Source organism: Alligator mississippiensis, chromosome 4, assembly GCF_030867095.1.
Source record: "Alligator mississippiensis isolate rAllMis1 chromosome 4, rAllMis1, whole genome shotgun sequence".
In the NCBI taxonomy this organism is placed as follows: domain Eukaryota; kingdom Metazoa; phylum Chordata; order Crocodylia; family Alligatoridae; genus Alligator; species Alligator mississippiensis.
This window is the reverse complement of record NC_081827.1, coordinates 248,956,549-248,981,807: the sequence shown is the minus strand read 5'-3', so window position 1 is coordinate 248,981,807 and position 25,259 is coordinate 248,956,549. Positions and strand designations below refer to the sequence as shown.

General features: G+C 47.2%; 1 protein-coding gene across 1 annotated transcript in view; it reads left to right on the top strand.

Annotated features, from left to right (window-relative positions):
- MRAS (muscle RAS oncogene homolog) overlaps window positions 1-25,259 on the top strand; it is a 52,863-nt gene that overhangs the window by 17,544 nt on the left and 10,060 nt on the right. Inside the window, exons 2-3 of the mRNA XM_006269943.4 lie at window positions 9,248-9,458; window positions 21,916-22,069. Coding sequence (XP_006270005.1) covers window positions 9,266-9,458; window positions 21,916-22,069 — 347 coding nt within the window. The 5' untranslated portion in view covers window positions 9,248-9,265. The remainder of the gene's footprint in view (window positions 1-9,247; window positions 9,459-21,915; window positions 22,070-25,259) is intronic.

Genomic DNA, 25,259 nt, shown 5'->3' with positions numbered 1-25,259 from the left:
GCCTCCATGAAACCCCGCTCTCCTGCTGTCAAGCAATCCCGCCTTGTCCATCACGTGTTGGCCAGAGGTCTACTGGAGCACCTCCTTTTGGGGATGCCAGACCTGATGCAGGGCTCTCCAGCTGATTGTGGCTGTTGCTTTAGAGTCTCGTGGATGCATTTCGAGGACTATATGGAGTAATCGAGGGTGGTGAATTTGGGGGCTTTTATTGGCGTGTCGGTGAGCTCTGATGTGTCAGAGGGAAGCTGCCCATTTCCAGGGATTGTGCTCGCAGGAAGGGCAGCTATTGGAATTTCAAGCCATTTCCTCCTGCGCCTATTTGTTCCCTTGCTGTTATCTCTGTTTGGGCAGGGTGGGCGAGCATCTCGGGTAGCTGAGTGCTTTCTCCAGCACATTTAGTTCGGTTTTGCGGTTTCCATGAGAACCGAGGAGAAGCATTCTTGGCTTCTCTGCTAAAAGACTTGTTTTAAGAGCGATTCAGCACTTGGCCTTGTCCTGCGACCTCTCCCAGGAGCGGAAATGAATGAGTGAGGAAAGGGATTTCCGACGTCGCGTCCAAGCGCGGGAGAAGTGATGGCATGGACAGTAATAAACCTATCGGTTCCCGCCAATGCATTTGAACCCTAGTGCGCACGGACGTTTTCCTTCCCTCTCTGATGTGGAGTTTGGAGCTATTCCTAACAGAGACAAATGAGAAGTCGTCTAGGTTTAAGCAAGACCTAATTTATGCAAGGAGAGGGTAGCCTTCCAGTCTGCACAGGCACGTTCCTGCAAAGCAAAACTGTGACTTAAGTGCCTGAAAATGCCAGCATCCTCCTGTAACGACCTTGGCCTGTTTGCCTGCGACTTAGCACATTTTCCCTATTTTCATAGGTCACTAGTCTATGCTGAAAACCCACGGCACAGAGAGGAAATTGCTGGAGAGGGAAAAAATAGAGCTTTGGGGGGAGCTGATTTCAGCTGACATGTGTCAGGATGACGACTGACACTTGCTGTCTGCATTGCACATCTACTAGGCATAGGAAACAGTGAGCGTTCAAATCCACCGTAGCCTAGAGACTTCTTCAGCCACTTCGTATAGCTCACGAATAGGGACTCCCACTATTATCACTTCAGACTTTGCAGGGGGGGAACCAAACCACCCACCCAAGTCATTTTCAGTGATGTGATTTTTTTTTTTTTTATTTTATTTTTTGGTATGTGTTCAAGCTATAATTTTGTGTTTCCTGAAATAACTACTAAGTACTCAAGCGGTGACTGCCTTTAACTGCCTTTTATGTGAATCTCAAGTGCTTCATTACACGCCTGGTGAGTTTTTCCCTTTCTTTAACAGTAAATTTGGTGGTAAGTGCATGATTGGTGCAGGGGGGTGAAGGAAGATATTATGATCTCTTGTCTGACCTGCCACAAAAAGCAAGTGCAAACTGGGGACGGCACCACCACCAGCACAAGGCATTGAATGTTTAGCATCAGATGGGGACTTGAAAGGGCAGCTCGTTTCCTCCACCGAAGCGACGGTGCCAGGAGCTGGTTCAGTCCCAGCAATTTGTAATTGCATCCTGCTGGAGGGTTTTAAACCCATCCCACTGCTCAGTGAGAACTTCTTATTTTTAAATGCTGATTGTTTTATGGTCTTAGATCAAAAGTAGCCTGTGCTAATTCTGGTTTTGCTCTAGTCCTGGCATGATTTTTCTCCATTAGGAACCTGTGAGCATTAAATATCTATTCTGAAGCTGGAAGGGAAGAGCTTTTGGTGTTGGTTTCTTAGAGCAGGAATCATTTCTGTCTTGACAGCTTGCAGAAGATTTGATGGTCCACCTTTTGCTCGGCATGCCCTTGTTGGGGTAGGTGGACTACTAAATGGGAGCAGAAAGCCCCAAAATCTAGCAAATCATAGTTCTCAGAGGTAGCTGCTGATTAGCCTGCTTAGGTAACTAGATGATAGTGGTGCACGTGCATCACCTGAACAGGAAAAGGTATCTGAAAGGCCTAGGCAATGATCTTGCAAACTGATGAGCGGGTCATTCTTGGCCTCTGTGTAATTTTGATTGCTCCGACTTTTGGGAAGCGGCCACCTCCTGGAAGGTCTCTGTGCTCCATAGCTGCTTCCGGTCTTCCAGTTCACTTCTGGGTCTGATTCAAGCATACAAAGACCTGACTCGTTTGGTCGAAGCGATGGTGACAACCACATCGGGGCAGGTCCGCCACGGTGACGGCGGCAGAACCGGAGGCGAAGCGCTGGTGGAAAGGAAGCACGGGGGAAGTTCAGCCTTCGGGCAAGCCCCAGGGCTCGTTGGTTTTGTGGCGTGGCCGAGAGAAGAGAAGAGCGTGTGCTGTGGGTGGAGGAAGGGTTATTAGTCAAGATCGTAGGAGAAGTTGACAGGTCTTGGCAGATGGGGCTTGGTTTAACTCGGGGGAGGGAGGGGAGTGTATCCTTATTATAATCATTCGCGTCCTAGCTGCATGTTACAGGAGATTTCTGTGAGTGCCAGCAAGCCCACAGTAAATACATAAATAAAGGAGCCCCCTTGACTGCTCAAACAGGACTGCTGTCGAAGCACAGCGAGGAGCGAGCTATAGCTATAAATAAGCAGCTCAAATGCACTGCGGTGGCTCCGGCGATGGGTTCATTCAGCGCGGGTGCTGTGTCTGCTCCAGGGACTGAGCGGCCAGGACGGTAGCGCGCAGACCCTGCTGCAGCTTTCTCAAGGTTTCGCAACGGGATTAAGGAATTTCAATGCCACCCGTTGCTATGGAGACTGTAAATCATTGTCATGCAAGGCCTCTCCGTCGGGGTTTCTTTGCCTCTAATTGCAGCAACTTTAACGGGAAGGCGAGGGGCTTGGTCCTGATCGCTGGTGCAGCAAAACTCTTCCTCTGGGAGTCCCAAATTGTGAGGTGCGCGTGCGAGAGACGACGCAGCAAGTGCCGGGACCGGCTCCTTCAGTCCTGCAAACAGATGGCGCTTTGAAAGCAGTGGGATTATGGGGCGCCTATCCATGCATGGGTCAGAGCAGACTCAGTTAATTGAATTTACTGGAGGGTGCTAATTAGCACAGTCCAGCCGCCTCCGTGTCATGTGTATCCATTGTTTCAAAATGCTGGTGGGGGCGCTTCAATTAGAGCGGCTCCGAGAGACGTGCTTTAGTTAAAGTGCCTCCACCCCGGAGCATGTGTATAGGTACCCATGCTTGGTATCACCTGAGGATTTGGCCCGCGTGTGCACAGGGCAGGTCTTGCAACGGCAGCTGGGGATAGGCACAGAAACGTGTCTTGGAGCACTGTCCCGTTGGGGTTCGGTGACCAGCTGGCACATGCCGTCTTGCCCCCGTCTGTCTTGCTTTCAGCTAACGTGTGGTTTAGCTCCTTGCTTATTTTAATGGGATGTTTCGGACTTCCGTCTCACCCTTTCTTGCCCTCCAGTCCATAAACCGCACTCCAAAAAAGTTCACACGTCTCCTTCAAGAGATCCAGGCTCTTCTTAAATGAGGTCTGTCTGTCTGCTGATGGCCTCGGACAACGTGGTAACGTGGACTCGCGCTTGCTGCACGTCAGCCCAGAAGTGGCTACGTTTGCATCGCAAGCCATGCTGATTGAAGAACGAGATTTTAGATGGCCCGCATGAATCGTGCCAGCTCCACTAAAGTCGGGGCAGGCCCACTGCTTTACTCCAGTTGAGGATATGGATAGCTGTACTGTTGTTTTGGATCCTTTGACAACGAATAGCAGCATAAGTGTATTTTAAGACCTCTTCCTCCAAGCTGATTAGCTTATTACTGTGTGCTGCTTTATATGCAGATAGGAGGGTGAAAAATGTCTGCCTTTCATTTCTCTCAGTCAAGCTTATTGCAGGTCCTTTCTTCTTTGCAAGCCGACGTGCCTTATGGCGCTCTCTCACTTCCCGGTCCAAGCCCTCGGTCCGTGCTTTGCCGAAGACAGGACTCGGTCTGTACCTTTATGCACTTGGCTGAACAACAGGAGCAGCTCACATGCAAATTCCCTGTGCCTGTGGGAGCATGTGACTGGCTTCCTGGTCCAAAATGCTTTCTTTTGAGAGCTTGCCCTACTTTGATTGTAAGCTCTTCCAAGCACCGGGGAGGTGGGGGCAGCGGGGTTAGACCCCGTGCAGCACTGTGCTATAGTCTGCTGGATGGTCATAGCTCCTTCCACACTATGAACAACTTTGTAATGATTTATTTGTCTTTAGGCTGCCTGACTGTGTCTGAATCTTCTTATTAATGGGATAGATCAAGCTGTGAGTGCATGTGCACGGTCCCAGGGCGGTTGGAAGACAACGGTTGCCCGTTGCACAGCCGAACAGAGGGTCAGGTTGTCTCTGTGCACCCACAATGTGGAACAAGCCCACGTCCAAGTGGCCACACGCGGCCTTTACTCTGGACCAGCCCACCACATGTTTGGTCGAAGGCTGCAACCACAGAAGGGATGTGCTATGAGAAACGTTCGGTCTAAGCAGCACGTGGCGCATTGAGCTCGGTTTCCAGTGGTGCGCGTGCTCGTTGAGAAGGCTGGGGCTTTCCCACTGTCCAATTCTGCTTAACTCATGCAACTCATCTCTAACTCTCTCTCTTGCTTTTCAGGGCCCAATATGCCTTTTTCGTACCCTCTGAGCTGACGACATTTTAAAAGACTTGCAATATATGTTTCCTCCATGCAAACTGGTTTTTATAAAATGTGAATTTACAGTTCAGTTGTCTGGAGGTAGATGTAGGCACAAGCTTCATAGACTGGAAACAAATGCCTCCCTATCTGCGTAGCTGGTTTTTGTGTTGTTTTATGTGCACACAGGCTGTAGTCGCAGTTTACGCAATGGGCTAATTATTATCATAGAAATTGGGTAAATGTTTCACAGGAGTCGAGCTTGGGGCATCCGAGACCAGGCAAAGGGCTGAGTGCTAAAACCCTGCTGAAAATGTAACACTGGTTCCCCAAGCAGTAGCTTGTGGTTTACGATGAGGTCAACAGCTTTAAACGAGCAGAGTATGTTGTTTCGCATCGCTCCCCTACCAGATGAGTCACAATTAAGCATTCATAAAAAAAATATATTTCTTGCAAAAATCTTGTTGGTCTAATAAAAAAGATCATCTCGACTATGAGTCCTGATTGCCTTTTCCTCTAGACCAATACGGCTACAACCTGGATACCTGACATAATTAAGCATCCATAGAGCCCATCCAGAAATATCGCCCAGTTTTTCATAGTGCGAATAAAGATGGGATGAATTACTGGCCGTATTGACATCCTTTGAAGTCTTGCCAGTTTTTTTCTGCGGGTCCAGGATTTCCCCAAGGTCTCTACCCTGAAGAAGGGCTTTGATGGCTGAAATTAGATTGCACTGATACAAAGGAAAGAAGAGTTTGGCCTCTTATAACATGCCAAAGCAAGCAGTCTCATCCACATCGTGAGCTGCCTCCAAAGCATCAGCAAAGCACAGCGCTCCTTGACATGACGCCCTTGTGCATCGAGCACTGGACTGACATTTGGGAGGTGGGAAGCCGGGTCAGAGGAGTCTCTCCAGTTCTCTTTAAAAAGCAGAGCCGTGTCTTTAAATGGAAAATATTTCATTGCTTATAACACTGGCAGCGGCTCCAACATTTCTTTTTCCTCTGAGACCGTCAACTCTATTCTCAGCTCAGATGAGACAGACCCGCTTGTCTCTTTACTTTGCAGTCCTTATAGTTTCCAGTGAGCCCATTTCTATGGCAACACTGTCATGTTTCTCCATTATTTATTTTTTTTATGCACAGATTGCTATAAAAAGAGAAAGGGGAAAAATGCAGATTGCATGAACTCGATTCCAGAATAGAAGGAGAAGTTTCCACTGCCTGATTTCAGAGGTGGTTCAAGGCAGGATCTGAAATTATTTCCTATGAAGACAGGTTATTTTCTACCTTCAATATTATTGGGGCAGGGGAGGGGGGAAGGGATGGGGGAATGCCCTTTTTGAAAATCTCCATTCACCTCTTAGCACTTGGGAAGGACACATCCACCCACATGGTCCCAATCAAGAGTTCAGTGTTAACAGGATGATCAGAGGCAAGAAATGACAACTGGAAGGCATCGGCACATTTTCCCTTGTGCCCACCCAAAACGCACGTCCCAGCGCGGTGAATCATTTTTGCTTCCCTTAGCGTGTAAGGGGAGGGGGCAGATCAAGAGGCACATGCACACACATGCATGCATGTGCACGCACGCAGGGTTGTTTTGTTTGGCTCACTCACCAGATTTAAACACCAAGGGGAAAAAATCTGTCCTGGCCAAACTAAAAGGCAAATTTTTCAGGGCTTATGGGGGAAAGGGGGAATTCTTTTCTTTCTGAGTTTTACGTTTTGTTTTCAGCCTGTTAAGCCCTTTGGAAATGAAAAAGGGAAATGTCTGGTTTTGATCTCCTCAAAACATTTGGCTTTTCGAAATGGGAAAACGTTATTCTGAAAAGGTGGAGGTGAAATGTCTTTCGCCCCTTCCCATGCACAAATATATACTATGCCGGATTCAACCTAACATGCCAAACAGACGTTGCTTTGTGGGGAGAGAGTTTGAGGGGATGTGCATTTTTTCTGCAAATTATCTATTAAAAGCCAAGTTGGCCCAGCTCTGTTGGGCAGTTCCTTTCTCCCTGTGCTTCCACTACATTGTTGGAGGGCACAACTGGGGCATAACCAAAAGGACCCATCCAGGGAGGGCATTCAAATGGAAACCACTCTGAGCTTGTGCCAAGTGGAAACCCAGTTGATGTACTTCCCGGGACCGATGGCCTTGTGCCCTGTGCTCTGCATCACCCTGGGTTTAGCAGCGGGCATTTGCAGGCAGTAGCATGTCGTTCTCTTTTGTACAGTCAGCAGGGGATTCTTGGGCTGCTTTGTTCTCGCTCATATAGGACATAAAATATTTTTCTTGGACACAAATACAGCAGGTCTTGAGCCTGGTAAGATGCGCTTTCATCTGTGGCTGGGCATCTCTGCCGGAATGGGTGCTAGCTGGAAGTATAGTGCCCAAAGTGACCGTCTAGCCCCTAGAAAGTCCCTGGTCCTTTCCCTCCTGGCATGCGACTGCTCCCTTGATAGTGCTCGCATGTGGTCGTCTTCATGGATGCTCTTGAACACCAGGGCAATGGGAAGAGCGTGCTTTCCCTCTGCCCGTTGATCCTGCTCCTGTAGGCTGTAGAAATACCCAGCCCTCATCAGGGAAACACTTTCTAGCAATAAATTCAGGGGTATTTTGGAAAGCAAAATCAGTGGCCGGAGGCAAACACTATGGTGGGGACAGCCAGCTGCCGTCCTTGCTCATGCCAGGGCTGTACACAGCCGTATGATTTGCTGGTATCCCTATCCAACCCCTCCGGGGTTCTCCAATATTTCAGCTTTCATATTTAAAATAAATGATGGGTCTTTGGCTGCTGAGGGTGCAAAGGAAACAACAAAAGGAGTTGTTTGTTCCCAGCAGAAAAGCCACCGCCACCAAGGTATGGACTGCCCTGTTGTTTTTCCCTGGAGGGTTAACTCTGGTTCCCAGCCAGGGAGATTTAAGCGTCACTATAGGACTGTTTCATCCTTCACATAGGAAAAAAGGGAGTCACAGCCTTGCAGTGAGTGTCTTCTCATTTTAGCTATCCAGGTTGTAGCCAGATTGGTCTAGAGGCAAAAGGAAATCACTTCTGCCATAAGTTTTGATTATTTTTTTTCTCATTTTAGCAGCACGTGTGGGTGGGTCCCAGTTTGAGCGGAGGGTCATGACCTGGCCCTGTCCTGCTGTCTTAGTGGACACCAGCCTGGTGTGAGAAGCGAAGGTCCTGAGCCTCAAATGTGCATCTACATTGTCCACCTTATTTTTGTTGGCAGTTGCTGCAAATGCACGTGCAGACAGCACGGCCGATGTTTGGCACGCAGTGATTTGATTTGCATGCTAAGCTGAGGTCATGCCGACATCATTGCATGTACCATTTCAACACTCACTTTTTTTAAAGACTCGGTCCCCAAGTGTCTGACTCGAGTCTTCAGGAGATCTGTTACCATTCTTGGGAATGGAAAGCACCGCTCCTGCCTCTCGCTGCTGCCGTTAACCACAAAACAAACCTTCCTGCCAGCGTTATGAAACACAGCTGTGATTCTCCGTCCCTGGAAAAGCTTGCACAGAAGCAGCCGGGCTTTCTAGTGGGAGAGGAGAAACCTAGGGAAAGTGCTCCTGTATGCCAGCTGAACCGGGAGCACAACTCGAACTCATGGCATCTTCCCATGCACCCTTTGAACGTTTGCTAGCATTCAACAGTCAAGCTCCAAATTGGGGCTGATCAATATATGCTGTATGTAAAATAGCTGAGGATATAAGAGCTTGCTATTCCTCGTGAGATTCAGCTCGTGCTGCACTCCAGCTAATGACTGTGAGTGACTGCAAATTGCTTGCAACTTAACAGCTGTTTGATCTGTGAGTGAATTATTATTTGGCTTTCCCAGGCTCGTTCCTATTTGGAGGGATGTCCACATCGCAAAATTTTCCCGCCCATTTGGCTCAAACAGACGGTCCCTGTAGCAAGGGGATAAATGAGACGAGTGGTAGAGATGGGGCCACTTGTATTCCTTTAAGAGTGATCCATCTGGGTCAAGGTTGGGAAGGGTCAGGGTAGGGGGTTGGTTGGTTTGCTGCTCTGCCCTGTTGAAAAGTAGGTGTTTGTCTTTTATTATAGTACTTATCATAGTACTTAGGGTCGGAAGGGGTCTAAACAAATCATCAGGTCCGACCCCCAATTTTCAGTCTGACACTGAGCCACTGTCAAGCCAGTGCTGAAACCGAAATAAAGAGTCCGGATTATGCGCAGCTCCTTGGTAAGCAAGGGGAGTACATAGGTTTCATGCTCCCCTCTCTGCCAGTCCGTGGGGGATATGAACTGGTATAGGTCCCTCACACTAAATTTTAGCTCCGACTATAACTGTTCATGCTTCTTTTCTCCGCAGGTCACAGGTTCAGTTCCTGGAAAAATGGACCTGGTCACTGGTTCAGTTCAGGCAAAATAGCAGGCATCACCCAAGGGTTGCCCAACCACTTTGCACCATCGCCTGCTCATAATAGCACTTTCCCTCACTTTGGAGAGCCCAAATTGCATGCTTCCACTGCAAAATGACAGCTCTCCCTCCCCTGGAGAGCCCCAGCCCTGAGTCCTGTACTGGATCAAGGTAGAGAAACCTGCTTTTTACTATTTTAGCATGGTCTGAGTCAACCTCTCTTTCTCCTTCAGGTCCAGCCGGCTGGGAACATGGCTACGAGCGCCGTTCCAAGTGATAACCTCCCCACATACAAGCTGGTGGTGGTCGGAGATGGTGGTGTGGGAAAGAGCGCTCTCACCATTCAGTTTTTCCAGAAGATTTTTGTGCCAGACTATGATCCAACCATTGAGGATTCCTACCTGAAACACACGGAAATAGACGGGCAGTGGGCTATTCTGGACGGTGAGCAAACTACTTCCACTCTGTTTGATCGTTCTTCAGTTGTTCAGGAGGAATCCAAGGGCAGCTCTGTCCTGAAACTTTCCATATCTTGTTGTGCTTTTATGGATTTTCGGCTTTACTGTCACTTATGTGTGGTTTTGGCACAAATCATCGTATGCACTGTTTGTGCACGCTAAGCAATAGGCCTCTTGTCAAGTTGAAACTGTGGCTTGCATTGTGCCACAATAATCTACTGTATCAATGGCTCATTGTCCAGCTGGAAGGATGCATCGAGGGGGGTTCCTCAGGGGTCTGTCTAGAGTCTGCTCCTAGTTAATATTTTTATTGATGACTAGGGAGAGAGAGCAAGGTCCGCTTCTTAGGTTTGCAGATCATCCTATGCTGAGTGAGACTGCATGCTCTTTGGAGGACAGGATTCAAATGTAAAGCCATCTTGATAAATTGGAGAAGTTGTTTGAAATAAGTAGGATGGCGTTTGCAGGAGGGAGTTCAGTAAGGAAAAGTGCAAAGGGAGTGCACTTAGGTGACAGCTATCGACTGGATAGAAACAAGAGCGGGGCAGGTAGGAGCGCTGCAAAAAAAAAGGATCTGGATTATAGTGGATGACAAACTGATCCCAGGCAACACAATACTGGGATGTATAAAGGAGAGCGTCATATGTAAGGCATCTGAAGTAATTGTTCCCCTCCAGTCAGTACTGGTCTCAGCCTGGAGCAGTGTTCAGTTTGGGATGCTACACTTCAAGGAAAATAGTCCAATTAGCAAGAGCCTAGAGGAGAGCAAAAAAAAATACTCTGAGAACTAGCAAAAATGACCATCTGTGAGGAAAGATTGAGGGGAGACATAACGGTCTTCAGCTATGTAAAGGGTTGCTGCAAAGAGGAAGGTTATAAACTGCTTTCCCTGCATGTAGGACAAGAAGTTATGGGCTTCATTTTTAGCAAGGGAGATTTAGGTTAGGCCCTAACTGTAGGGATAGCTAAGCATTGGAATAAATTACCCAGGGAAGCTGGGCAATTTGTCACCGGAGGTTTTTAAGGACAGGTTGCATAAGCATCTGTCAGGGTTGGTTTAGGTAGAGTTGATTCTGCCTGGGAGCACTGGGGGAAGGCACTTGATGGCTCTCAAGGTCATTTCCAGCTCTTAGTTTTAAGTAATTCTTGCATTAGCAGAAGAACCTGTTTGTCATGTAGAAAGCTGCTAGGGCACGTGCCCTTCGTTTTATGGCCCTGTTTACATGCCACCTTGTTTCTGGCTCCATCTGTGCTTCTTCCTTTTGAGCAGGGTTGAGTTTTCCTCATTGTGATGCTCTTCTGAGCTGCCTTCCTTGCCCTCCTGCTCTCCCGTTGATAAAAATCCCCATCGGTCGTTGTTCTGAAGACTTGACAAACCTCCCCGTCCCAAGCAATTGGCATCTTGTCCCAGTACACGACAGGGCCTAAAATATTAACACAGGCTGCAATAACCACACGTGCCATTTGGAGTCATCATCCAAATTGAGCAGAATTACGGTGCTGATTATGAAGCATCCATTGCGATTAAATAGCGCTGTAGTTAATTGTGTACTCTGGAAGAGGCCCTGCCTAAGTAGCGCGCGCTGTTACAACAGTGCACGTGTATCTGAACGAAGACTGGACTCAGAATGAAATGCTCGCTCCAGGAGACATTATCCTCTCATCACTGAAGAAGCATGTTACCACTTACTTACATAAGAGGAGGGAGTTTCTGTGACTGGTTCGATACCCTTTTCACATACTGGTGAAACGCCAGTCTCTGAAGGACTGGTTGCATTTGAGGCGTACACACTTCCTCTTACGATTTTTTTTGTGGGGGGGAGGTCAAACCAGAAAAAAACTCATTAAAATATGTAGATTATTGGTTAAAGTAGACAGAGACTAGAACCTCTTCAGAAGAGTTTACTGTCCACATTCAAAAAGTTGGCCTTTTGTTGAGGTTGTGTATAGTAGACAGCATTCGCACGTGTACTTGACCAAGGAATCCACATGTGATGCGCGTACCCCAGTAAGAGCAGTCACTGCATGCAAATCCCAGGTAATCGAAGGTTAAGGAAACCATTCTCCCAACTTAAAAAAAAACAAGAAAAATGCTCTTTAAAACATTAGCATGCAGCTCCGCCATCCACCAAAACTCCTCGAAACACCCACGCAGACCCCTGGCTCTTGCATGCAGCCACTCTCCGTGCAGGCACCCACTCCTCACGAACAAACCCGCTCCAGCCCTGCCTTGTTTGTTGTCGCGGTGCCCAAGAAGCCCTGGCATTGCGTAGGTATGAAGCTGGACATTGGTATGTGTGCGTGCTTTTTTCTTTTTAATTACGGAAAGGAAGGAATGTGAAAACGTCAGCACGGGGTCTTCAGAAGGGGCAGTTGTGTGTACAGCGTATCGTTTTAATCTTCAAAGACTTCTGTTCTTTTTCCCCTGTTAGACATAAATTCATTTATTGAGAACTCAGCTGCATTCCTGGGAGCATTTTAAAGGCTTAAAATTTAGTGAAGAAATCAGTCCCTGAAGCGCATTAAACCTACTTTAAGGTCTCAATCCTGCAAATAAATACCTTGTGTGTTTAGTTGTTGATCACTTTTATGAACTTATGCACTTTTATGCTTTGTGCTGTTTTATGCACACGAATGAGTGCAGAATCAGACCTAAATATACATACATAAATATATATTTAGCAGCATTAAAACAAGGCCAGCTTTTAACAGCTATAATGTTTTTACTTCGGCTTTGCTATAGAGGGAAACCAAACCCTGCTGTAAGTGGAAGCATGTCGCTGTCTGACCTGGTCCCTGCATCCGGAAATGAGTGACCTTTGCCTTCTGTGGTCTGGCACAATAGCGGCTGTTACATATTAGAACCGACTGAAACTTGGATTACATTTTAGCTAAACTTGATTCTTTTCACTGAACTTGGGGATTTGGGGGTGTTTTGGTGAAGAACATTTCTTTGTTCTTCAGTTTTCAATAAATGGAATTTTTTTCCTCTCAAATTTCTGTTTTAATCAAAAAGCGATGCATAATAAATAAATGAACCTAGCTCTAGACAGTGCATATTTGAATGTTGGATTCACCTGTATCCTGGAACAGCATTCTGGGTTTCGAGTTCCCCTGACCCCTGCGATCCTGCTGCCATGAAGGTAGCATTGCAACAGCCTCTCCTTCCCTCTTCACCCCTCCCTGCCTCCTTCCTGCCATGCATAAGCTATTGGATCATTAGCCTAGTTAGTGAGAAAGAAAAGGACCCTCTTATTTGGAGCAGCATGTGGCCCTTGCCATCTGCCTGGGGGAAACAAATGCATAAAGACTGCCTTTTTCACATTTCCTTTGCCACTGTTCTTTAAGGACTTGAAGTAAAGCCCATTGAGTCAATGGATATGTTTCCATTAACTTCTCTAGGCTTTGGATCAGGTCCCAATATTGCAGAACAGCACATCCTCAGACAGCTGCTCTTGGGGTAGCTACACACTGGAGCATGAGTGATTCATCAATAAAGTCAGGGACAAGCGTAACGGAAGTGAAAAGATGCATCATGATGATAAACTTCAGCCTTGCCAGATTTCCTTGAATGCTTCGTGGGTGGGTAGAGTCTTGGCCGAGCGACATTTCATCCAAAGCATTGGCAAAGAAGAACGGAGACTGTCTGCAAAGGACATGATTGCCAAGCAAAGACCTAAGATGAGCAGGCTCCATGAATCTTGTGATGCCGAAGGAAAAGGAAGCTGGAATGGATTGGCATTGAACACGCTCTTGCTTTCTTTCCCAACAGGCTGTTGACAGCGTAGCTCCATGCAAAGCCTCTGCAGCAGATATTGCCCATAATAATGTTCCAGCATTGCATTTAAAATTTTACTAACTGGAAAGTTAGTATTAAAAGTTTATTAGTATATTAAAACTTCAGCTCCTCTTGAAGCAAAACCTGATCCCACCCTCATTTTATAACAGAGTAACTGGCAACGTGATGAGACCTATCGGAGCTGTGTAATTTTTTCCCCCTGCCTTCACTTCCTCTTACTTGAACTCTGTTCAGATTCATCTGCTTTTATTTCAGCCTTTTGGCCTTGGAGTCGAACACGAGTTCTCATGCATCTGTCAAGAATTTGCTTCCCAACATCAGTCAGGTCTTCTTACTCAGTTTACCTAATTGCTAAAGTAGGTAAATATTATCGCCCTTTCTTCACAGAGGTGTGCGTGAGATGCATTAAGCTTTTAAAGCAGGTTGTAGGTGGGAAAGTACTGTACAAGTGAAAAAATAACCATTAATGGTCCTAATCGATCCAGCTTGTAGGACTTGTTGCTGCAGCGTTCGGGAGCACATGTCTAGAGAGTATGATTGGAAGCCTTATGAAATAAGGGAAGCTCATATAAAAGCAAGTACTAACCGTGAATTATAGGATGCTGTTTCCCTGGGGAGGTTTTATGAGAGCTGCTTCCATTTTCTCTGCACTCAGCTATTTTCATTATTTCCTGCTGTCCCCACGGAGGTCAGAGTGGTTGTACTCTGCTGGGTTAAATGCATTCAGACGCCTACAACGTATACATGCATGTTGCAGGTCAGAATTAAACGGATCCCAGAGTTAATCTAATTTGGCTAGCTTTAGCCTTAATTTGAGTTTCAGTCATCAGTCTTATACACCTCTTCCTTTGAGAGAGATGAATCAGTGATTGGCAAAGGGTTTCTTTTGCTAATGTGACTGTTAAATGCCAAGATGGAATTATTATTCTGGACAGGAAGCCTTGCTCTAGCCAGGCACAAATTCCTACCAGCTTAAAACCCACCCACAGGGAGAGGTGATGCGGGTTGGGAGATAAAGAAACAAAACGTCCCTTAAAATAGGCCACACTGAGTTAGTTATCACATTACTGAACTCGGCACGTTTGACCTGCCTCCATCCTTCGCATGCATCCTTCCCTGGTGAACATCAGCGTGGTGGAGGTGTGACAATGGGACTGGTCACGCGTGGCAGCTGCCACACATGGGGACAGCAGCCACTTCTGTGCCACTCGTTTGGCTTTTTCCATGCCCGGGGTGACTGTCTCGGTCACTTTGCCGTAGTCACACTTCTACCGTAGGTGCATTCACTTCCAGGGAGCTATGCCAATTTACACCTGCTGAGGCTGTAATGGGGTAAACCTCAATGCAAGGGCCCTCTCGTTAGGGGTGTCTGCTTTTTCGCTAGGATTTAAGGACACGTGGGAATTTTCTGACCAGAAGGCAAAGGGTGTCACAGTGCCCTGGGGTGTTATGAGATCCTTTTAAGGCTGCCACAGGGTGCCGTGCAACATTAGCACCATTAGGTGTGCAGGCACCTACACAGGATTCCCAAAATAAACCCAGGGGTTTCAAATAGGGATCCATGCTCTTTAAAAACATCCTGCCCTGCTGTGGTCTTTCTTTGCAACAGAAGAATTGATCTACTGTTTTTCTATAGACCAAGGGAAGACTATGATCAGGGTGCCCTGAGTCTAATGAGGAGCTCGTTGTGTCTAATGACTCTAAAAAGGTTGAGGACCACTTCTGAACCTCCTGGTGTAAAATCCCAGGCGAGCAGGTAGGAGATGCTAGGGACTGTAGCCTCCACCGGTTGTGTTAAGAGGCTACTGTGCCTGAGAATTAGGGTTACACGCTCGTGTGTCAGTTCCCAAGGAGCCACATAAGCTCATACTCGGTCTTAGTTTCTTCAAAGAATTGAAAGTCTCCGTTACCCAGAGGCCAGCGGTGCCATGTGTGCTGCTTTGTGCAGTCACTGAGTTTAAGTGCCTCCGATCTTAGACCTCCTACTCCAGAAGCTGGTTTGTTGTTTTTTTCCTTGAAGATCTCACCTTTTCCCTAATAATTAATCTCTAATTTACCATGTTAGGGAAAAAGAGGCCTAATTCAGCAACCCTTTTTGAGATCAATGGTGAGACTCCCATAGACACTGATGAGTTTTGGATCAGGCTGTTTGTAATCCCTATTCTCTCTGTCCATCCCGGGGCTTTTACCCCTGAAATAATGGCAAGCAGTTATCCTCCCCCTGCACATATACACACCCACGGCCTCTCTCTTTCCTCCCTCCCCAACTTCTGACTTGGTTTGCTTTTCTCGCTGGGAAGCGGGGTGCTGGGGCTGGTCCTAAGGTGCCTCATTTTTGGACCATCTGTGTTTTCACCGGGCATTAAGGAGCCTCGGGGGTTTTCTGGCCAGAGGTACGGGGATTGCAGGTCCCCATCGATCCCTTCAGACTGGAGCGGTGACAGCTGTGCGGTCTCTCTCTCTCCCCCAACTCCATTGCATTAAATGAAGTACATTTCAAGTGACGCTCCTGCTGTTATTTTTCTGGTGTGCGTGGTGGTTTCTCTTTAATTACTTGAATTTTGCGATCTTCTAAAAGGATTTCTTTCCCTTTTTTGCCAGGAAAATGTTGATGTTGCAACATGGAAAACACAAGGCTTTGAATTCTTGCCCTTAGGAGAAAAGACTCTTTAAAGACTCGGATGTCTCTCGCTGTTGAAGCGGAGGCTGCTCTCTGGAGGGCTCCTCTTTCTCTCTTTATTTTTCCTCCCTAAAGAAAGGGCAAGAAACGAAGCACTTGTGCTTTCCATGTTATGACATCTGTGTATTTAGTTAGGGCCCAGTTCAGGGGCACACAAAGCCCTAGTGTTTAATGTTGCATGGTTTCCCCTTGCAAGAGGACTGTCACATGATGGGATGGGAGCAGTGCAGAGCTGATTAGGCCAGAAGCATATCCATCGCAAAATCTTGGGACAATGCACTAGTCTTTCCTAGAAATGGTCCCAAGCTGTGAAGGGTCAGATCCAGACCTGAGCCCTCCCAGAGCCTGCGGGAGCTCAGATCTTATTATCCTCTGTGCCAGATCCATGTTTTACCAAAGAGGGAATATTGGGTAATTCTGAAGATGAAGGATAATGTCCATTCGGCACGCAGTGTAATGCCTCCCTAGATAGGACATGCAAACCGTTTCAAAAATGTTCATCCATGCTATCTGACTAGTGAGTCAAATGCTGACCAGTTAAGCGTGGTAGGTTGAATATTTCCTTCCGTGACTTGCTGAGCTAATTTTCTCCCAGTGCAGCTCCACTGAAGTCAGTGGAGTCCAGCAAGGAAGAAGGTGGGTCTGTCTTGCACATCGTGTAACCAAGATGAAACCATGAACCTGTCACAGGTCTGCCAGCTGACTTCGGCCCAGAAGAGCCGCATGTCATACAAGCTTAGAATTGGAAACTTCCCATTTGTTCATCTCGACCTTCAGCTGGTAAAGGCTGGTGGGCAACTTGACTCACAGAAGGAGCTGCATTGTGGGCCCTGTGGTTATATAAGCAAATAAAGCTAAATAAGTGTATAAGAGTGTGTGGGACAAAACAAGAACCCTGGTCTATCCTGCAGCTGATGTGCAATAATCTCTGCATCCTGGTGCTCTTACCATGTCTACTGAATGACTTCTCCTGTAATCGATGTTGTCGTAGGGTGAGCTCTTCTTGCCATTCACCCCAAAGCTTTCCTTAATGTATCCCCTGTAGCCATTGGCAACGTGTAGGGGGTGCATGCAGGTGCACATGCACCCCCTGAGATCAGCCATGCACCCCCTGGAAGTGCCAGCTGTGAAACCAGAAGTGCAATTCTGGTTTTGCTGTTGCTCCGGCTGGAGAGCAGAGCGGTGGGCTCAGCCCTGCTCTCTGGAGCAGACAGCACAGCCCAGCCCCAGGTTGCAAAGCATGCTGGGATGCTGGGGGACTCTGGTTGAACTTAAACCAGGAAGGGGTGTAGGACAGAAGTTCTATAAACCAGTTTGACCCAAATAAGTCTATTACTACATTCTGCCAGGTTTATCTTAAACCAGTTTGGACCATTTTGAAACTGGTTTCTGTGCACTGAATTTATGTTCTGTTAAAGGTTAAACCAGTTTTTGATCACTTAAACCAGTTTATGTGTATCTTCTGTCTATAGCCCACTAGACTGAGGAGTCATTTAATAACCAGCATATTCTCCCCAGGAAGCTACTTTTCCACTGTAATCAAGTCACCGCTCAATCTTCTTTTTGACGAGCTAAACAGATTGAACTCGGAGTCTCGCACTGGTTGGCATTTTCTTCAGACCTGTAATCAATGTTGTGGCTCCTTTCTACAGTCTCTCCAATTTTTTAATGTTTCTTTTCAATGTAGATGTCAAAACTGTTTACGGTATCGGTCCCACCACAGCTGTAAACAGAGGTTAAATTGTCTCTCTACTCCTACCCACTAATCCCCTGCTTTTACCTCCAAGCCCTTTGTGCCGCAACATCCCACCAGCAATTCATGTCGGTGTGTTCATCCCCTCTGACCCCCTAAGTCCTTCCCGGCATTTAGTCCATCGATTTTTGTAGGTGTAGCCTACACCATGCTACACGTGTGCCGAGACGTCTGACTTTGCATTGGGCTGCATCCAAATGCATTTTATTGGAATGGGCCCAACTTATCGATGGCTCTGCTCCCACCTTCCCGTCATGGGGCAAGTCCAGCTGGAATTTTAAATCAGGTGGAAATTAACCCCGGGGCCTCTTCCTCACCGATTTCATACTCCTTAACTTTGTGCCAACAGCCTCTCAGAGATGAGCCTGTTTGCATAAAGTATGGCCGTGCCCGCTACAACCCTGTGACTGGAGTGCTCCCTCACCTTTCTGTGAACACCGTGACCGAAATCCCTTCAACTAGAAGCTGCTGTCCCAGCAGTTCCCTGCATGCTTTCCTTACGGCACGATGGCAAAGGTCCAAGTAAGATAGGAGTGGCAGGAGCTGAGCCCCATGATGTCAGAGTCTGGCATGCTGTGTGGCCCCTAAGGGAGCAGGAACTAATGCTCATATAACGAGGGAAGAGAGAGTGCTAACGGGGGTGCGCAGAGGGGTCTGTGATGCAGGAAGGGGGAGCTAGGCCTTCTGCATATCTCGGGAAAGGGCAATGCAAGCAGATCTCTAAAGCAATGAGTCTGTAGAAACAGCAGCGTGCAGCAGAAGAGGGTGGAGGAGGTGAGGGGCATCTGCAGGCATGCACACGTGTGTGCGCACACACCCCACATCCCTGCATGGAAGTGCTTACACTGAACCGCATGCACTACACAGGCAAATGAAAGCTTAGCAAGCACCAGGGCAGGGGAGGAATTCCTCAGGAGGAACCAGAGGATGAGGCAGGCGGCAGCAGGTGAGACGTAGGTGGAGGCACCAGCTAGCAATACATGGGGCTGAGACTGCTGGTTTTTGAAGATGCAGAGGAATGGGACAGGCGTAGTTAGAAAGCCGCCGGGCGCTAGGTCCAGTGAGCGCTGGCTACTCATTGTCTAGTCCGTGGCTGTATTCTGTAACCCCGGGCCAGTCCAAGAGAGCAAAGGGGACGTGCCCAGTCAGACTGGGACAGGTTGCTGCAGCGAGGCGAAGTTTTAAAGTGTCTCCCACCATGATAAAGTGCTCTCCAGCTGGGCTCGTGCTGGGACTTAGTAACTCCTCCTTTACCCACAGGGTCAATCAGCAGGGGTGAAAGTGGAGACTGCTGCTATGTGCAGTATGTTCGACATGTCGGTGCGGCTGCCTGCCCACGCCAGCTCAGCAGGTAGCAGCAGATGGAAAGTGACTCTGCAGTGCTTCATCCTTGCCCGTGTCTAAACCATGCCAGCCCCAGTGCCTGATGCAAACAAGGAGCATCTCATTAGGGTTACAGCCCTGCACAGCTGAGAAAAACCATGTCACACCCCTCTGGCTCTTCTGTACTGCAAGGCGTTATATTTGCAGTACAAAGAGAAGAGGTATGCCTCCGGTTGAGCCATCGGTTGCCGACCCCAATCCCAAACTGCTCATATTTTATGTAATAATTACATATTTCTTGGGTCTCGGAAGGAGAGAGAGACTGCATATAGCCCATGGGAGAAGAGGCTGTTCTGGGAAGTGGGAGACCCGGAGTTTCAATGCATGCTCTGAATCAAGCAGAGCAGATATTTGAACCAGGGGCTCCCTGGTGAGTGCTTCAGCTTAAACTACAAGATCGGAGTTGGATTTTAGGATGAACTTTGTGATGACGAGGATTGCTAAGCACTGGAGGAGATTCATAGATTCATAGACGCTAGGGCTGCAAGGGACCTCGGAAGATCATCGAGTCCAGCCCCCTGCCCCAGGGGCAGGAAGTCAACTAGGGTTCAAAGGATCCCAGCAAGATAAATTATCTAGGGATGTTGTAAAAGCATTGGAAGTTTTTAAGTGACAGTGAGACAGATGCTTGGCTGGCATGGTTTAGACCGAGACTAGAAGACGTCTGGAGGTCCCTTCCAGCCCACTAGTTCATTGGTTCTCCAACCTGGCTATTTGCTGTTCTGGAGCGGGAATCTTTCTCACGTTGTGACTAGAAGTTGCATCCTGGACCTAAGAACTCCTTCCGATTTAAAGGTTTGGGGAAACCACTGCATTTTCAAGAAAAAATACATGTCACTAGAAAACTTCCAGCCTCTGTAGTGTTTAGTTGGTCCAGTTCTCAGCTGACCTTCCTTACCCAGCCTTTAGTATGCAAACAGCCAGCATTATGCATCACCCTGTTCCCTTTTTTGTTGTTTATTTGGAGAATCCTGTGTTAGTGGTTGCATTTCGGCTCCTTCTCATGCACTGCAACCTGAAAAGCTGCTATTTGGAGAATCCCCGCTCCCTCTGGAAATAGGCCTGGGTCAAAGGAATTGCCTGTTGTGTTATGCCCAAGGCCAAGCTACCCACCCAGTACTTTGTTTCCACCAGTGTTCAGACTCAAAGAAAAGTGTAAGTACCCTGCGGTGGGATAATCTTCTGCCCCTACAGAAGTGCCTTTCTGATTTCTACTTGTGATTAAGGACGTGCTTGGGATGCCCTTTTTATCCATGTCAGTGCCAAGTCTTGTTACGTGCTCGGTCTCAGCATCTTCCTCTGCCCCTCCTTCCCTGTACATCTTCCACTCCTGTTCCTCCCCGTGCATGGGTGTATTTGGCAAGCTAAGACAGAGACACAGTGACTGTAATGTAGAGCTACTCCGGGCAGCTTTTGTGCCCGTGCTGATTCAGCTAGACCAGCTATTCATACAGTCTAATGTCCTGTGCTTCTCAGCCAGATCCTAACTTAGGTGGACTGCCCCATCCGACTGCAGCATAGACTTGTTGTCAATGCTGGCGTTTTAAAATAAAACCTTAAGGACTTCCAGTGTTTTAGTAGGAAATGGGTGATGCAGAAATGCTGTGATAAAGCACAGGATTGAGATTCAGTCTTAAATGCTCTCCTAATCCTGCAGTTTTAGGACATATCAGTTATATGGGATAGGTCCATAATCCCAAGCAAGGAGCTTAATGCTCTGTCCTGAGATGAAATACTTCCAGAGTCCTTTCATGGTGTTGTAGGATACTTTCCTCATCCAACCTGATACCTGTCTATTAATCTTGTGGCCAAGAATCACCATTCTTGTTAGGCATCTTTACTCAGTATTTATCTACTCTACTTATACAGACTTAAGGGGGTTTTTTTCTGGAGCCTGTATTTGTATAGGCCTAAGGGTGTGGGTTGTTGGGTTTTTTTGGCAGGGGCTGTATTTTGGCTGGGATGATCTATTTGGGGATGGTCCTGCTTTGAGCAGGAGGTTGGACTAGATGTGACCTCTTGAGGTCCCTTCCACCTTCATTTTCTGTGATTCGATTAGCCAAAATCCCAGCCAAGCGGAGTGACAACCACTGAATGAATTAAGGACATGGTAAAGATGAGACTGTACTATTGGTGCCTTCATAGATGTGGAGTCACAGCCATTGCTGATTGCCAGTCAGATCTGGGCTTGCTGTGATGTGTGAGATTGGTAAGTGGTGTCACGGATGGGTACAGGACATAAGGGCACCATAAGGGCATAAGGGCATGGGAAGACGGCAGGCCATGCCTTAGACACGGAGGCCACTTAAAACTGCTCTTTCTTTTCTAGTCACCCGGGTGTTTGGAGAACAGTGTATTTATACTGTGGGATGACCTTGAGACTCTCCTGTCTTGGTTTGGAGGAGAAAAATGGTGAAAAAAATACCTTGGCTTTGAGGAAAGTCCTGAGACATGGTTTATGGAGCAACCCAGTCATCTGAACTGGTGTCTGCTTAGCCTTCTGGTCATGGGCTTTTTCCCACGTGAGGAACAAAAGCTGCCAGGGGGAAGGTCACAGATTAAAATATGGTTTAGACATAATTGGTCAGAGGAGCAAATTGCTGAGCTCTCTCTCCTGCTTCTGGCAACTACTGCCGCTTGATGCTTTGAAGGAAAGTAGACCTCGCTTCCTCCCAGGCCAGGTGAAAGAGGTGGGTAGAGGGAAAGGGATGTTGCAGTCAAGCTTGGGTATTGGGTATTTACTTCTTGCTCTCGTATCTTGTGTATCCAGTGCCAGTTGCTAATAGAATGACAAGCAACCTCCTTTTTATCTTCTCTCTCGTTTTTAGTGCTAGACACCGCAGGGCAAGAGGAGTTCAGCGCCATGCGGGAGCAATACATGCGGACAGGAGACGGGTTCCTGATAGTGTATTCAGTCACGGACAAAGCCAGCTTCGAACATGTGGACCGGTTCCACCAGCTCATCCTCAGGGTCAAAGACAGGTGAGTGCTTCAGAAGGAAGAGGTCCCTTCATTCACATCCTTGCACCTTTGGAGGCATATAGCAGGACTTGGGAGATCTGGGTTCAATCACGACTGCCATCTCGCAGCATTTCCGTCTTCCGCTGAGCTGCACTGAAGCCCCGATGTAATGTCTCTGTGTCTAGTATTGCTTCTCTAATTTTGGGTGAGTACTCACCTCGGTACTAGAGAGAGGAAACAGGCCTAGGAGGTAGCTGCTGCCCTGTTGCATGTTACGTTTATTGTGCAATGAAGTGGTTCATTGCACCAACATTTCGACATGCTGCACAGGCAGACTATGTATCACTCAATAAAAATGGCCAAGCAGCCACAAATATCTGACTTGAAAAATGTAGAACATTTTTAAAGCTGGTTTCTATCAAGCTTTAATTTGAACGTGGGGCATGTCACTATAGGGCAGGCAGATGTTAGTCCAATTTTCATTGTCCAGCAGTCTCCCTGCCCCTCTCTGCCAACTTGCCACGTCCCTAGTTTCTCGAGGCTTGTGCCTCTCCCAAACAAACCTGGAAGGTCTCGAGTCTTGTGGCAATATGAGACTGTAAGCAAATGTCAAAACCCACTAAAATCAGGGAGAGGATTTTTATTAACATTAATGAACTTTGAAACCACTGATCTTATTCCACTTGTAACCAAAGCCCCAAGTCCGTGAAAGCTCACCATAGGGGAAACGCTGATTCTTCACAGCGGTGCATTTGCTGTCAGCGACCTGTAATCTGCCGTGTATATTTTTAGTGTACTTACTTTTACGTGGCTGGGAACGAATAGTCGATGGAAGACTGCAGGGGATGGTTTCATGGTTGTTTGGGGCTGGAAGGGACCTTGCAGATCATCGGGTCCAGCCCCGCTGCACTTACGCAGGAAAGACAGCTGGGATCAGATGACCCCAGCAGCAAGATGGGTGTCAAGGCACTTTTTGAAGATGGTTTTTCCTTATGTCTAGCCTGAAGCGGTCTTCAATCAGTTTGTGCCCATTATTTCTTGTCCTCCCCCGGGGGACCTTGGTGAACAGATGCTCCCCCAAGCCCTGATGTACTTGTAGGCTGCCACCAAGTCCCCTCTGAGTCTTCTCTTCTCCAGGCTGAACAGTCCCAAGCCTTTCAGCCTCTCCTTGCATGACCTGCTCTCTAGGCCTCTAATCATGCGCGTGGCCCTCCTTTGGACTCTCTCAAGTTTCTCCATTTCCTTGCTAAAGTGCGGCGCCCAGGACCGGACGCAGATCTCCAGCTGCGGTCTCGCCAAGGCCGAGTAGAGCAGGAGGATGACGTCCTTAGCCCTGCTCGAGATGCCTCGGTAGATGCATGCCAGTGTTCGATGAGCTCTGCCAGCTACAGCATCGCATCGGTGGCTCACGTTCATTTTGTTGCCTATCACAATACCCAGGTCTTGTTCAGTAGTGGTGCTGGCAAGTGTAGCACTGCCAAGCCTGGAAGTGTGTTGTGGATTATTTCTCCTATAATTAAATCCTGTAATCTGTGTGAAGAAAAATGGTAAAGCAATGCTGAAGTTTTAGCCTTGTGGTAAGCTAAGATATAGCAAAAGATCAAAGGAAGTTCCTAAGGTTTTATCTGCTCATAATTTTGCTGTGCCCCATCCCTCTGCACACGTGAATGTCTCTCCCAGAAGTTTTAAAATACTTTATTTTTTCCATTCAGAAAGGTTTCTAATCATTAGATGCATCAAGAGAAGCTGCCAGAGGATTGAGTCCTCGTTGCTGACTTCCTTCCAGTTCTGAATAGCGTCCTTGAAGGAAGGGTGGGCTTTATCATGTGCTGTGCACTGCCGAGTGGCTTTTCTGTGAAAGTGTCAACACACAAAGGGGAAACAAAGTGAACGTCACCCTTTGCATCTAGGTGTATGTGTACGTCAGTCATTTTAACTTGCCTCCGACCTACAGAAGTGACATTCTCTGAGTATCTGTAATATGCTCTTCGCTGGGCCTGTCTGCACGTGCGCTTTAATGCGCAGTAGATTATTTTACTGCACATTAAAGCCTCACGTAAAAACCGCGACATTATACGAATGTCTACAGTAAAATAGTCTGCTGTGCATTAAGTGTCACTAAAAAAGCATGCTGCTGTACACTGGGCATTTATACACGTCCCTTTTTGTCCCGTGACATGCTGGAAATCCACCACATTAGAGGTACTATAATTTAATGTCCATTAGAAAAGGTGCATAAATGTACGTGTAGACATGCCCAGCATCAATTTAGCTTCGGCCCAAAGTTAATCCCTTGTAAACTAACATTGAGAAGTGTTATGTAACCTGACGTGAACAGGGATGAGTTTTATCTCATTCAGTTCAGTGAAATTAGGTCTGTTTTTTCCTCTCCCGGTCAGTGCTGTAAACCCAAACACCACATGTAGCAGATGAAAACCAGGAAATGTTACAGTGAAAAGATTCCATTTTTCCAGCCTAATATGATTGAAACACATAAAGCAAGCAATCTAAAAGGATGCAAAATAAATGTAGTTCATTTAAAAATTGAAATAATTGAAATAGGCCAAAACGCTAATAGCAGCAAGGATAAAAGAGTTACTCTTGGCACTGAAATCTTCGCTAAATATGGAGTAGTTTTAATCTACGTTTCCACCAGGGTAGCAGGCCAAAATGTGTTTGCAGAATGTGTTTGCATTTTGACAGTAACCCCTTAGGCTTTTAGTTTTGGAAATTTGAAATCCAAACGAGTTTGGTTGCCTCTTTGGCATAGTTGTTTATGACACGGTGCTTTTTCTTCCTTACATTTAATTACTGTGAAGTCTTCAGCTGCAGTTGCCCTTGTCCACCTAGTAATCATACAGCTCCAGGGAACGATGTCCCCACAGAGCTTTAGTACAGCTGTAAACACGGGAAATGACAGTCTGTCTAATTGCAGCCGATTTCTACCACTAGCCCGCACGCCAGAGGAGGGAGGGCAGGCCAGCAAAGCAAGCACTTTTTGCAGTGTGGTCACAAAATCAAGATGCTCAGGTATTCAAACTAAATCCAAATCACATTAACATGATTCATTTGAGGAGCAAACTTCAAACAGAAAGAGTGATGTACAGTGCATCTTTAGCCTGGGCAACGGAGACGTATGCCACAGACGTTCAGATACTCAGAGTAACGCAGTCGACGGCGTTCTCCACAAGTAAGCAGGGCTGGCGACTTG